We start from the raw sequence: 10330 nt of genomic DNA on the forward strand, positions 1-10330 counted from the left end.
TCCCCCGTGGCTGTCCTTGTTCTCCCATGTGGCTGTGCAAGGTGCGATCTCTTCTCCCGTCCCCTGTTGTATAGAATGTGGTAGCAGGAGAAGGGAAACTCTCCCTTGTAAGAAAAAGCTTTCACACGTCGCTTTTTGTTCTGCAGTGGAAGCGCCGCAGGAGCCTGCTGCAGCCATCCCCAAGAGCAAGGACGACGAGGGCCCCGGTGTTCAGCCAGAAGCTGCTGTGAGGCCGCTCAGCAAAGAGCTGTTGGAGCAGCCTGTGCAGGGCGCGGGCCGGCAGCCGGCCGACGCCGCAGAGCAGCGCAGGGGCACTGCAGGAAAGCTGGAAGAGGCCGGGCACCGGCGTGAGATTCCTGGGGCTCCTCCCAAGGAGCGGAAGGTGCTGTCACAGGAGAATGACAGAGCTGTTAAAAATCCTGTGGAGAACTGGGATCCTCTTCACGGGGATGCCCAACGCATTTCAGCAGCCAGAAACCACCTAGAAAAGAAACCCATGGCAGAGGATTTAGGAGATCGTGAAGCCAAAGCTGGAAGAGACGTCCACGAGAAGAATTCCCTGAAAGCCGTGGAAGTAGCTACAGCTCCCATCCAAAGAGAACAGCTGGGGGCTGCCAAAGTTCAGGGAGTAGCAGGAAAGAGCCTGGAAAGAGACTCAGGAACAGACCTTAAATCCAAAGCACTGAGTCAGGTGGAGCCCAAAGACCTGGCAGTAGCGCTGGACTCCTCCAGTAGAAGGAACGTGGCAGAGAGCGAGCAGCACCTACGGGAGCGTCAGGGAGGTGCAGACACGGAGGGAGCTGAGGGTGCTGGCAGAGGGCAGCAGGCCTTGCAGAAGGACCTGGCTGGCAAAGGGGAGGCAAAGGAAGAAGTTCCTCGGGAGAACGTGGTGGATGTGGCCCAGGACTTGCAGGGAGGTCTGCGGGGCAAGCAGAGACACGGGGATGGAGGTCTCTCAAACGGTGCTGAGAAGAAACCAGGCCCTGAGAATGCTCCTGCCCAAAAGCCTGAGAAAGGAGCCGCTGCCCAGGGGGACCAGAAGCTGGACCACGATGTCAAACCGAACCGGGACCTGAAGCTGCAGGCGGACCTGGACCTCCGCCGGCGGAGACGGGACCTGCTGCCTCCTGAAGAGGACGAGGAGGAGGAGGCTGCACAGGGGGCGGGGGTCTTCATTGGCCTGAACCCCCTTCCAGATGTGAAAGTAAACGACCTCCGGAGTGCTCTAGAGACACGATTAAACCAAGTTGCAGAGGGGGCTCAGCAGGTGGTCCACAGCCGGCAGATCAAGCAGATGACGCAGGCAGATGGGAGCATGTGAGCGGGGTGGTCGTGCTCGGTGGGTGGCTGCGGGGTGTTGGCCACAGGCACAAGGCTGAGGAGCTCCGCAGGGGAAGGTTCAAGTTAACCAGCTGGGGTTTTGGCCACTGTTGCTCAGGCGGTGGTTGGTCTGAGCCAGCAGCGCTTTGCTGGATGCGGTGCTTGGACCCACGGGATCTGCTCGGACATGTGAGCACTGTCCTGGGAACTGTGGGCTTCTGAGTAGCTACGGTGGCACCTCCCTGTGTGTGCCTGCAGGTATCCGAGGAGATGGCAACCCTGAAAGAAAAGCTCCTGCTGTCCTCTGGCTTTCAGAGGTTGCCACCTACATTGGTTCCCTGCCAGGCCAGCTTTCAAAGACCTTCTTTAACATCTTGTTCATATCAAATTGCCGCCTTCATCCAGCTCTCAACTCCCCTTTCAGAACCGAGGTGGTTGTCCGCGAGGTTCCCCTGCCTGCCTGGGACACCTTCCCCGGCCTTGGGTTCCCTCACCCTGGCTGTGCAGGGCTCTGGGGCAGAGGTCCAGGGCTGCGGGAGGAGGGGAACCGGGGATTGCACATCTCGGGGAAAGGCTTTATTCTGGAGAAGCATCAAGTCATGAGTTGAGGACCAGCTTAGCCAATTGCTTTGGTGTTTCTCTTGAAATGGGAGCTGTTAGTCTTGCATGTTTAGGAGACAGTTGTGGTTTAGGAACCTAGTTTAGTAGAAACGCTGCCTTAAACGGGCACAACTGCTGCTGTTGTGCTGCCTCTACTCCCAGGGATTTAATTGGTTGGCCACACACTAGCAATAACATGGAGCTTTGCTCTCACCACCCTCCCTGGATGCTCAACTCTCATCTGTGCTTTCAAGCTTGACTTCTGTCCAAAGTGCATTATGAAGCTCAACCTGGGGGCTGCAGACTGCACCCCCCCTCCCCAAACCAGCTTGATTTTTCTGCAAGATATGATTTAATTTGAGAACAAAAGATGTGGCTTAAAAGGGCAGACTTGGGGGGCTTGGCTCAGGCATACCTACCTCTTCTCTCTGTAATGCGGTAGAGCGTGTTTGTTTTGCGCGTTCTTCCCAGCCCCCCTCTGCATTGTGTTTTACATCCATAGATGTCAGTACTCCGCCACTGGAAATTATTTTATGAGTGAGGAAGGGAAGAGCTTCTATGAGAGTCCTGGTTCGCTTCAGGCTCCCAGACAGTGATTCATCCCTTTGGGGTTTTTTTTTGTTTTGTTTTGTTTGTTTTTACATCCTGACTTGCGAATGTAAGAAATCAAATCCCAAAGCGCTCAGTAGAATGGCTGAAATTTCCCAGCCTGGAGTCTACAGACCTCATCACTGTGGTGGTTTTTATATCTGTATCTCAAAGTGTCTTTGGTAAACTAGCCTCGTTGAGTGTGTGTCCGATGGGACCTCGCAGAGCCAGGGATGGGTTGTTACTAGACACGTGGGACTGTCACCCCAGCTCTGGTCACTTGGGAACTCTGCTGCCGCCTGCCTGGGATGCGTGCCTGTTGCTTGAAGGATGTCGTCTTAATTTCTCATTAAAATGACACAGAGCCACAGGGCAACAGCCACCGACTTGGGCATGCTTCTTCAGGAGGACCACCCGCACTACTTCCCCCCTATGTGGCTCTCATGGCCTTAACCCTCAGGACTGCCCCTGCAGTACACACAAGCTTCTCCATGACGCTGTCTTAAAGCACAAACAACACGGCCGGGAGCTGCTCTGCAGCTATGTGCGTGTCAGTCACGGCAGGGACAGCAGCAGCTCTGGAGCACGTGTCTCAAGTCCACAGCACGGAGACAGGCCCAGGCTTTGTCCCCTGTGGCACCAACCAGCCTTTCTAAAGTGAGGGAGCCAGCGCAGGAGCTGGATCTGCACCTTCCTGCCCTTCGCTGCCTGCCAGGCTCTGGCCTGGGCTGTCCCGGGCAGCGAGGGCAGGCTCTTGCCCCATGGGGTCAGACCTGCCTGTTTTGTTGGCGTTGTCTGCGTGAACACAAAGGACCAAAGATACTCCTGACATTCCTCAGCATCTGGAACGGCCTGGGCATCCCAGGCCAGGCTGGAAGCTGGCAGGAGCTGCTTTGTCTCTGCCTGCTGGGGACTGCTCATGCTGGGATGGAACACTTGGCAGGAGGGACGGAGGGGAGGCTGAGCTGATCAATAAAATAAGCTGAAGCATTTTGATCTGAATTATTTTTTCTTTTAAATAAAACAAATACATATAAGCCTTATTCAGCGCTGGGCTGTGGCAGCCTGGGCAGGCAGTGGCATCTGTGCTGCTCGGTACCCACAGGGAATTACCTTGCTGAAGGAAAAGCAGCTTTTGTGCTCTTCTGAGCTTTGCTCCTCCCAGCTGCTGGGGCACAGGAGGGGAGGCCGCTGCCCGGCTGCTGCCCTCCCGTTGCCTCATAGACGGGACTGGCCCGGGGAGGAAAACCTCGGGTGTGACGTTTGGGGGATGCAGCAGCTGCAGCAGCTGCAGCAGAGGCACTGCTGGAGCAGGGGGCTGGAGCAGGGCTGGGAGCTGCCACCCCCACACACACCGCGGGGGGCTGCCTTCGCCGGGCCAGGGAGCTGGGGGGGGTCGGTCCCTGCCCTACGAGCCCTCGGCACCCCCGGGCTGGCGGCAGCAGAGCCCGGCAGCGCCGCGCCACCCGGCTGTCATTAAGCACAAACCAGGTCGCCGCTGCAGAGATTTTATTTTTCGCGAAGCGTCTCCGGGCCGTGGGGCCGCCACCGCCGTCGTCATGTCGCCTTCGCCTGCAAAGAGCCGCGGTTCAGGCCGGACCGGGGCCGCCGCAGCCGGGCCCGGGGCCGCCGCAGCCGGGCCCGGGGCCGCCTCCCCTTCCCCGCCGGGCCCAGGACGTACCGCCCGGGAGAAGCAATCCTGCAGCGCCCGGAACTCCTGCAGGCAGGTGTCCCGCCGCAGCTCCGCCGGCCCCGCCGCCGCCGCCGCCACGCACCGTCCGTAGGCCGCCGCCTGCGGGGAACGACGCGGAAGGGGAGCGGGACGCCGGGCTCGCCGGGCCCTCCCCAGCCGGAGCCCCCCCGGCCCCGCCGGCCCCACCTGCTCCCCGCAGCCCGCCAGCAGCGCGGGGAAGCGCCGCAGCCGCGCCCGCGCCCGCAGCCACACGCCGCGGCCCGACATCGCCGCTGCCGCCTCACCGCCTGGGCGCCGCCATGGCGGGGCAGCCGGGATTGGTCGCTCGCCACGCTCGTCAAAGCATCCGCTCTCCTATTGGGTGCCGACGGACTCCCGCCTCCCTGGCTCGTCGATAGGTGGAGCGGTGCGCTCCGACCTCCATGGTTCTCTGATTGGGTGGCGGCTGAAGGCCGGCCCCTCGGCGCACTCGGGTTGGTCGGGTCGGCCTGGTCAAAGCGCGGGTTGGTCACACGCGGCACACAGCTCCCGCCCGCCTGCTGATTGGTGGCTTGTGGCGGGCAGGTCTGATTGGCGGCGGTGCCGGTTGTTTACTTCCCGTCTCCCGCCCTTTTGCCGCCGGCGTCAACATTGCAAGACACTTCCGCCCGGAGCTCCGCCCCCTCTCCGGTGATTGGTCGAGCTGCAGCGTTTCTCACTCTCATTGGTGAACAGCGCCTTCGGGGGGCGGAGCCACGAGGCAGCTGCCGGGCAGGGCCGGCGCCGGGAGTGTCATGGCGGCGCCGTTGAGAGACCGGTTGAGTTTTCTGAGCCGGGTACGGGCCGGACAGAGAGCCGGGGGGGCGGGCGGGCTTCCCGGGGGCCTGACGTCATTCCTCCACCTGTGGCGTTACGTCCACACCTTCCACTCTCCCACCTGCCGCGCTGCCGGAGCCCGGCGCCCCTCAGCCCCTGCCCGACCCTCCCGCCCTGAGCTCACAGCCGTGACGCCATTTACTGAGCGGGCTGTGACGTCAGCGCGGTGCCGCGGCCTCACCGGGGGCGGGGGGGGGGCTGCCGTGGCCCCGTGCCGCGCCGGCGGGCCGTGCCCGGGGCTGCCCCGGGGATCGGGCTCCCCTCACGCCGCCCCTCCTCCCCCCAGCTGCCGGTGCTGCTGAGAGGCACGGCAGACGACGACGTCCCCTGCCCCGGGTACCTCTTTGAGGAGATCGCCAGTATCCTTCCGGGGGCCGGGCGGGGGTCCCGCGGGGCCGGGGGGAGGAGGTGCCGGTAACCGGTGGGGGGCTGCGGTGCCAGCTGGGGGGGCGCAGGATCCCTAACGGCCGCCCCAGAGATCTCCCACGAGTCGCCCGGCAGCAGCCAGTGCCTGCTGGAGTACCTGCTGCGCCGGCTGCAGAGCAGCTCCTGCCGCGTCAAGCTGAAGGTGGGTTGGTGGGGGCGGCCACCACAGGGCTCCCCCCGGCCGGGGTCCCGCTGTCGGGGCTATGGGCCAGAGCAGGGGGGCTGGCAGGGCAGCCGTGCCTTCACCTTCTCACCCCGTACCCGCAGGTGCTGAAGATCCTGCTGCACACATGTGCCCAGGGCTCCCCCCAGTTTGTCCTGCAGCTGAAGCGGAACGCCTGCTTCATCCGGGAGGCAGCAGGTAACGGGGCGAGGAGCAGGGGCACTGGGGCAGGAGAGGGGAGAGTGGCCCTGCCTGGTGCTGGGACACCCAGCCTGGCTGGGGCAGAGCACCCAGGGTGGCTCCCGCCCGTGGGGGCTGCTCCAGAGGCTGAGAGCTGGCCAGGGCTGGGATCCTGCCCCATGTTGCCTCACGCCTGGGAGCCGAGCATCCTGCAGCCCTCCCGACCTTGTGCCTTGCAGTGTTCACTGGGCCCCCAGACCCTCTCCATGGCAACAGCTTGAACCAGAAGGTCCGGGCAGCCGCACAGGTGAATGAAGGCCCGGCTCCCACTGTGCCCAGTGGGCTGCCTGGGCCCTGCCTGGAGCAGCAGGGCAGCTCTGCCTCCCAGACCCCCACCTCAGGGCCCAGCCGCAGTGCCCACCCTCCTCAGCTCTCTGCCCACACTCCTCACTCTCCTGGCAGGACTTGGCCAGCATTCTCTTTTCGGACGCGCCACTGCCCCAGCCTGCTGCACTGCCTGCCCGTTCCCTGCCTCCCGTGGGTAAGTGTGGGCCCCTCACAGCCCTGTCACCTCCGATGGGCCATGCTGGCAGTGCCGAGACGGTCTCTTCGGCTGGAGCTGTGGGTGCACAGAGGGTCTGGTGGCCAAGGGGGCTGTTGGGGGTCAGGGCAGGGTGCTGCAAGCCCTGATGATGGGTGCCTGGCTGCTTCCTCTGCCCCACTGCGGGCCCCGGCACTGCTTGCTGGGGATGTCCCACAGCTCTGGCCGGACCAGGCTGCAGGGTACTGTGTCAAAGGGAAAAGCATGCCTGGGGGAGTGTGGAGATGCTGCCCTGCACCCCAGCTCCTCCCGACCGTCCCAGGCGCGCGCTCGTGCTTGTAGGGGAGGAGGAGCAGTAGTGGAGGGTGACCCCAAACACCTGTGCTCCCTCTGAACGTGCCTTGTGCCTCCCCCAGGCATGGGCTCCAGCCCCAGCCCCTGCAGCTCCTTGCAAGGATTTGGCTTCAGCAGCGAGAAAAATGTCTCCAGTAAGTCCTGGCTGTGCCCTCGCCTGGCGTTGCCCCTCACTGCATGTGGGACCCTGCTTCGTACTGCCCTGCCTGTGCACTATGATGCCGCAGCCCCGGGGGTCCTGCCCAGGGTTAGACCAGTTCCCAGCGTTCAGAGCCACCCAGCCTGGTTGCCGGCCCTCTCGGCGGGTGTTTCTCTCTTGGCGGGTGTTTCTGGGCAGCTCAGAGCAGAGCTGTGCGGCACCCTTTGCTCTGTGCAGCTCTTCCCTTGCCCAAGCCATCTGAGGTAGGGGGTGGCGGCTGGCAGTGGGGGGCTCTGCTGGGTCTTTCCCTGCTGGGAGGTGTGGCAGGGTCCTGGGAGGTCACCTTATGCCCTGTGTGTGTCCTGGTAGCTCCCAGGTGTTTCTCACCCTCTTTGTCCAGCCAGAAGTCTGGGCTGTGCCTGGAATCTGGCTGCCAGGGCTGCTCTGCTGGCAGGTCCCTGCTGTTCCCTTGTGATGCCCTACAGGGTGGTGGGTGCTCAGGGGCTGCACCCCCGGCAGGCACCTGACCCCATGGCCTTTCCCCAGCTTCGAAGGGGGAAGCCCTGATCAGCACCATCCAGCGAGCAGCCGAAGCGGTGGCCCACGCCGTCCTCCCCTCCCCGGAGGGGCCCCGGCCTTGCCACAGGGAGCTCCACGAGGACGCCTACCAGCCCGTGAGAGCCCCCTCACCGGCCAGGAGCCCGGCTGGGACTGTGAAGCCACCAGCAGCCACTGCAGCCCACAGCACCCGAGGTAGGTCCCCCCACCATGGGCCTGGAGCAGTGCTGGCTGCGCGGGGGCTGGTGGGGTCCCGGGGCTGGTCTGGGGGTCAGTGCCTCACTGCTGCTGTCCCTGCAGTGAGCCACCAGCCGGGGCTGGCCGGGGGCGGCTGGGAGGAGGCAGACAGTGGGCACAGCTCCCAGGACTCCTCGCAGGGGAACGGCGAGCTGAGCCGCACCTCGGACTCCTGCAGCAAATCGGGCAGCGACAGCCAGTCCGGGGCCAGCCGGGAGCTGGCCCATGTGGCTGAGAGGTGAGAGTGGGGCCATGGGGGCTTCCTTTCCCCCAGGACCTCCTGAGGTGCTTCCCTGGTCTCCAGGAATGGTGCCCATGTTTCCCACAGTGTTACTGTGGGGTTCTCTGGTGCTGCTGGCTGTGTTCCCCCCGGGATATTTGGTATCCCAGCCTTGTTGCCCATGGGTGGGCAGAGCCATGGGCACGGGAGCTCCTGCTTGGAGGGGGGGATTCCTGCCCACTGGAGGGTGGCGGGGTCTGCGCTGGGACCCCAGGAGGGAGCAGGGCTGGCCCCTGGCCCCACTGAGGCATCTCCCTGAGCAGGGTGGATGCTGACAGCCTGGGCGACTGCGTGCAGGAGGTGAGCCTTGTGTCGGCGCTGACCCGCGGTGCCAGGGTCTTCCTCACCGGGGAGGAAGCACAGCACTTCGTCAAGGAGTGAGTACCCGAGACAGACGCTCCCTGGGACCGTGGGGCTGGGTGGGGAGCACTGCAGCGGCTCTGGGGAGCAGCCTGAGCCCTTCTCATGCCCCTGGCTGCCATGGCCCAGACCTCCAGGGCTAAAATGCTGCCAGGCCGGGGGGCTGCCTGCTCCCGGCTGGCTTCTGGTGTGGCTGGCATGGCTGTGACCCCTGTCCCTTGGCCAGGTGCGGGCTGCTGAACTGCGAGGTGGTGCTGGAGTTGCTTGGCCGTGCGCTGGAGGACCCCAGTGACACCGTCCGCATGGTGAGTGCAGGGCTGCCTGGCACGCCAGCATGTGCCCATGGTGCTGCCCGCCGGGTCTGTGCTGCTGCGGGTGCAGGGGTGGGGGCAGAAGCGGTGCCGAGCCGCGGTGTTTGGGTGCCTGCCCAGCTCAGCCGCACTCTTCTGCCCACAGCGGTCCATGTGCGCCATCTCGTCCCTCATGTGCTCCGACCTGCTCTCCCTGGAGCAGATCCTCGCCGGCACACGGCAGCACCTGCAGCAGCTCAGCCACGGCAGCCCCGGTCCTGTTGCCAACCGGGCAACAAAGGTGACTCCTGGGGCGTCCCCGTGCCCTCTCCCTGGGGTGGGGGGCTCCTGCCAGGCTTCCCTGTCCTGGGGGGCACCCAGCTCCTGGGAACAGTTCTGTGCGTGTCCCAGAGGGGTGGGAATGGTCCGTCTGTCCCAGGAGCAGGAAGCTTGGGGGGTGTGATGCTCCCTCCCCTGGGGCCAAGGCTGAGCCCTGGGCGGGGACACCGGGAATGCTCTCGGGGACAGTCTCTCTGCTTGGGAAAGGTGCCAGCGCCGGGTGGGGAGCGGGGCTCTCACCCCCACCTGTCCCACTGCTCTCCCCCCAGATCCTGCGGCAGTTCGAGGCACTCTGCAGTGGCCAGACCCCCCCGACGGCGTGCCCAGGTGCGGAGCCCCGCGCCCTCGCCCTGGTCTCAGCCCCGGGCACCGGTGACCTGCTGGCGGGCATCGCCCCCCTGGGCGGCGAGAGCATCCTCACCCCGCTGAGCCCGGTCTCGCCGCCCGCGGCAGCGGAGACCCCCGCGCAACGCGGGGCCGCGGGACCGGGCTGTACCTGCGGGGGGCCTGGGGACACGGCGGGTGCCGCTGAGCCCCCCCGCAGCCCGTCCCTCTTCGCGGGCATGGAGCTGGTGGCACGGCCGGGCGCAGAGCGGGGCCCCCCCGAGCCGGTGCCGCCGCAGCCGCGGGGCGCACGGGCGGGCGTCGGCAGCCGCGGGCAGCGCTCGGCCTTCGCCTTCCTCAACATGTAGCTGCTGGGGGGCCCCGGGGGGCTGCGGGGCTGCGCCCACCCGCGGGGCCGGTCCTGCCATGGCCCCCCCGGGGCTCCCTGCGGGTGGGCAGCTGCCCCCACCCCCGGCTCGGCAGGGACAGGGGCCCCACGCCCCCCAGCTCCCCTTCAGCACCGATCAGAGCAGCCCCCCCAGAGGCGAGGGGAGGGAGCTCCCCGGGGGCGCGGGGGGGGTTACAGCGTCCCTCCCACGGGCTGTGCTGCCCGGGGCCCTCGGTATCCCGGGGGAGGGGCGCGGCTGCGGCACCCCCCGCTTGGCGGGGCTGAGCTGGGGGCGGGTTGGGGACCCCGGCAGAACCGGGGGGGGTCCTGCGTGACCCGCGGCCGCCAGCCCGCAGCGGCTGTGGGGCTGGGGGGGGAACACGCCGTCCCAGTGGGGCCGGGACCCACCAATAAACCCCACAGTCGAGTCTGGGAACGTGTGGCTGCTTCCTGCGCCGGTGCTGAGCCCCACAGCGGAGCCCGCCCCACAGCTGCCGCTGCCCACGCCGCCGGGGGCAAGTCCCGCTCCTCCCGGAGGCTCCGCCCCTCTTTCTTCCTGGCTCCGCCCCTCACCGCCCAGGGATTCGCTCCTCCCTAGGCTCCGCCCCCCCTACCTGCCCCCTCTCCATCCCCTTCGACGCTTTAGCCTATCCCCGCTCTCCTCCTTGTCCCGCCCCTGGCCTCCCATTGGTTTC

At 65.6% G+C, this 10330-nt stretch overlaps 3 protein-coding genes across 3 annotated transcripts in view; 2 read left to right on the forward strand and 1 right to left on the reverse strand.

Annotated features, from left to right (window-relative positions):
* SLC38A10 (solute carrier family 38 member 10) overlaps positions 1-3499 on the forward strand; it is a 38706-nt gene extending 35207 nt beyond the window's left edge. Inside the window, exon 16 of the mRNA XM_040582136.1 lies at positions 147-3499. Within this exon, the coding sequence (XP_040438070.1) occupies positions 147-1321 (1175 nt within the window). The 3' untranslated portion in view covers positions 1322-3499. The remainder of the gene's footprint in view (positions 1-146) is intronic.
* A 503-nt stretch (positions 3500-4002) lies between these two features.
* On the reverse strand, positions 4003-4611 carry NDUFAF8 (NADH:ubiquinone oxidoreductase complex assembly factor 8). The gene is made up of 3 exons (XM_040582138.1): positions 4388-4611; positions 4190-4300; positions 4003-4080 (listed from the first exon to the last, which is right to left on the reverse strand). Exons 1-3 carry the CDS (start codon positions 4466-4468, stop codon positions 4066-4068), a joined length of 207 nt encoding a protein of 68 aa, XP_040438072.1. The 5' UTR covers positions 4469-4611; the 3' UTR covers positions 4003-4065.
* A 309-nt stretch (positions 4612-4920) lies between these two features.
* On the forward strand, positions 4921-10075 carry TEPSIN (TEPSIN adaptor related protein complex 4 accessory protein). Its single transcript, XM_040582139.1, has 13 exons — positions 4921-5016; positions 5343-5415; positions 5533-5624; positions 5750-5843; positions 6065-6132; positions 6288-6366; positions 6783-6854; positions 7406-7612; positions 7718-7892; positions 8198-8311; positions 8521-8599; positions 8751-8885; positions 9193-10075. The coding sequence occupies exons 1-13, from the start codon at positions 4975-4977 to the stop codon at positions 9613-9615; spliced, it is 1653 nt and encodes a 550-aa protein (XP_040438073.1). The 5' UTR covers positions 4921-4974; the 3' UTR covers positions 9616-10075.
* The last annotated feature ends 255 nt before the right edge of the window (positions 10076-10330 follow it).

The sequence above is a fragment of the Falco naumanni genome, chromosome 1 (genome assembly GCF_017639655.2).
Source record: "Falco naumanni isolate bFalNau1 chromosome 1, bFalNau1.pat, whole genome shotgun sequence".
Classification (NCBI taxonomy): domain Eukaryota; kingdom Metazoa; phylum Chordata; class Aves; order Falconiformes; family Falconidae; genus Falco; species Falco naumanni.

Bases quoted from the DNA above. Each gene is read 5' to 3' on its own strand.
- NDUFAF8 (XM_040582138.1), bottom strand. From the start codon at position 4,468: ATGTCGGGCCGCGGCGTGTGGCTGCGGGCGCGGGCGCGGCTGCGGCGC. The intron at 4,301-4,387 runs GTGGGGCCGGCG...CGTTCCCCGCAG, and splicing joins TGGCGGGCTGCGGGGAGCAG to GCGGCGGCCTACGGACGGTG.
- TEPSIN (XM_040582139.1), top strand. From the start codon at position 4,975: ATGGCGGCGCCGTTGAGAGACCGGTTGAGTTTTCTGAGCCGG. The intron at 6,367-6,782 runs GTAAGTGTGGGC...TGCCTCCCCCAG, and splicing joins CCGTTCCCTGCCTCCCGTGG to GCATGGGCTCCAGCCCCAGC. The intron at 6,855-7,405 runs GTAAGTCCTGGC...GCCTTTCCCCAG, and splicing joins CAGCGAGAAAAATGTCTCCA to CTTCGAAGGGGGAAGCCCTG.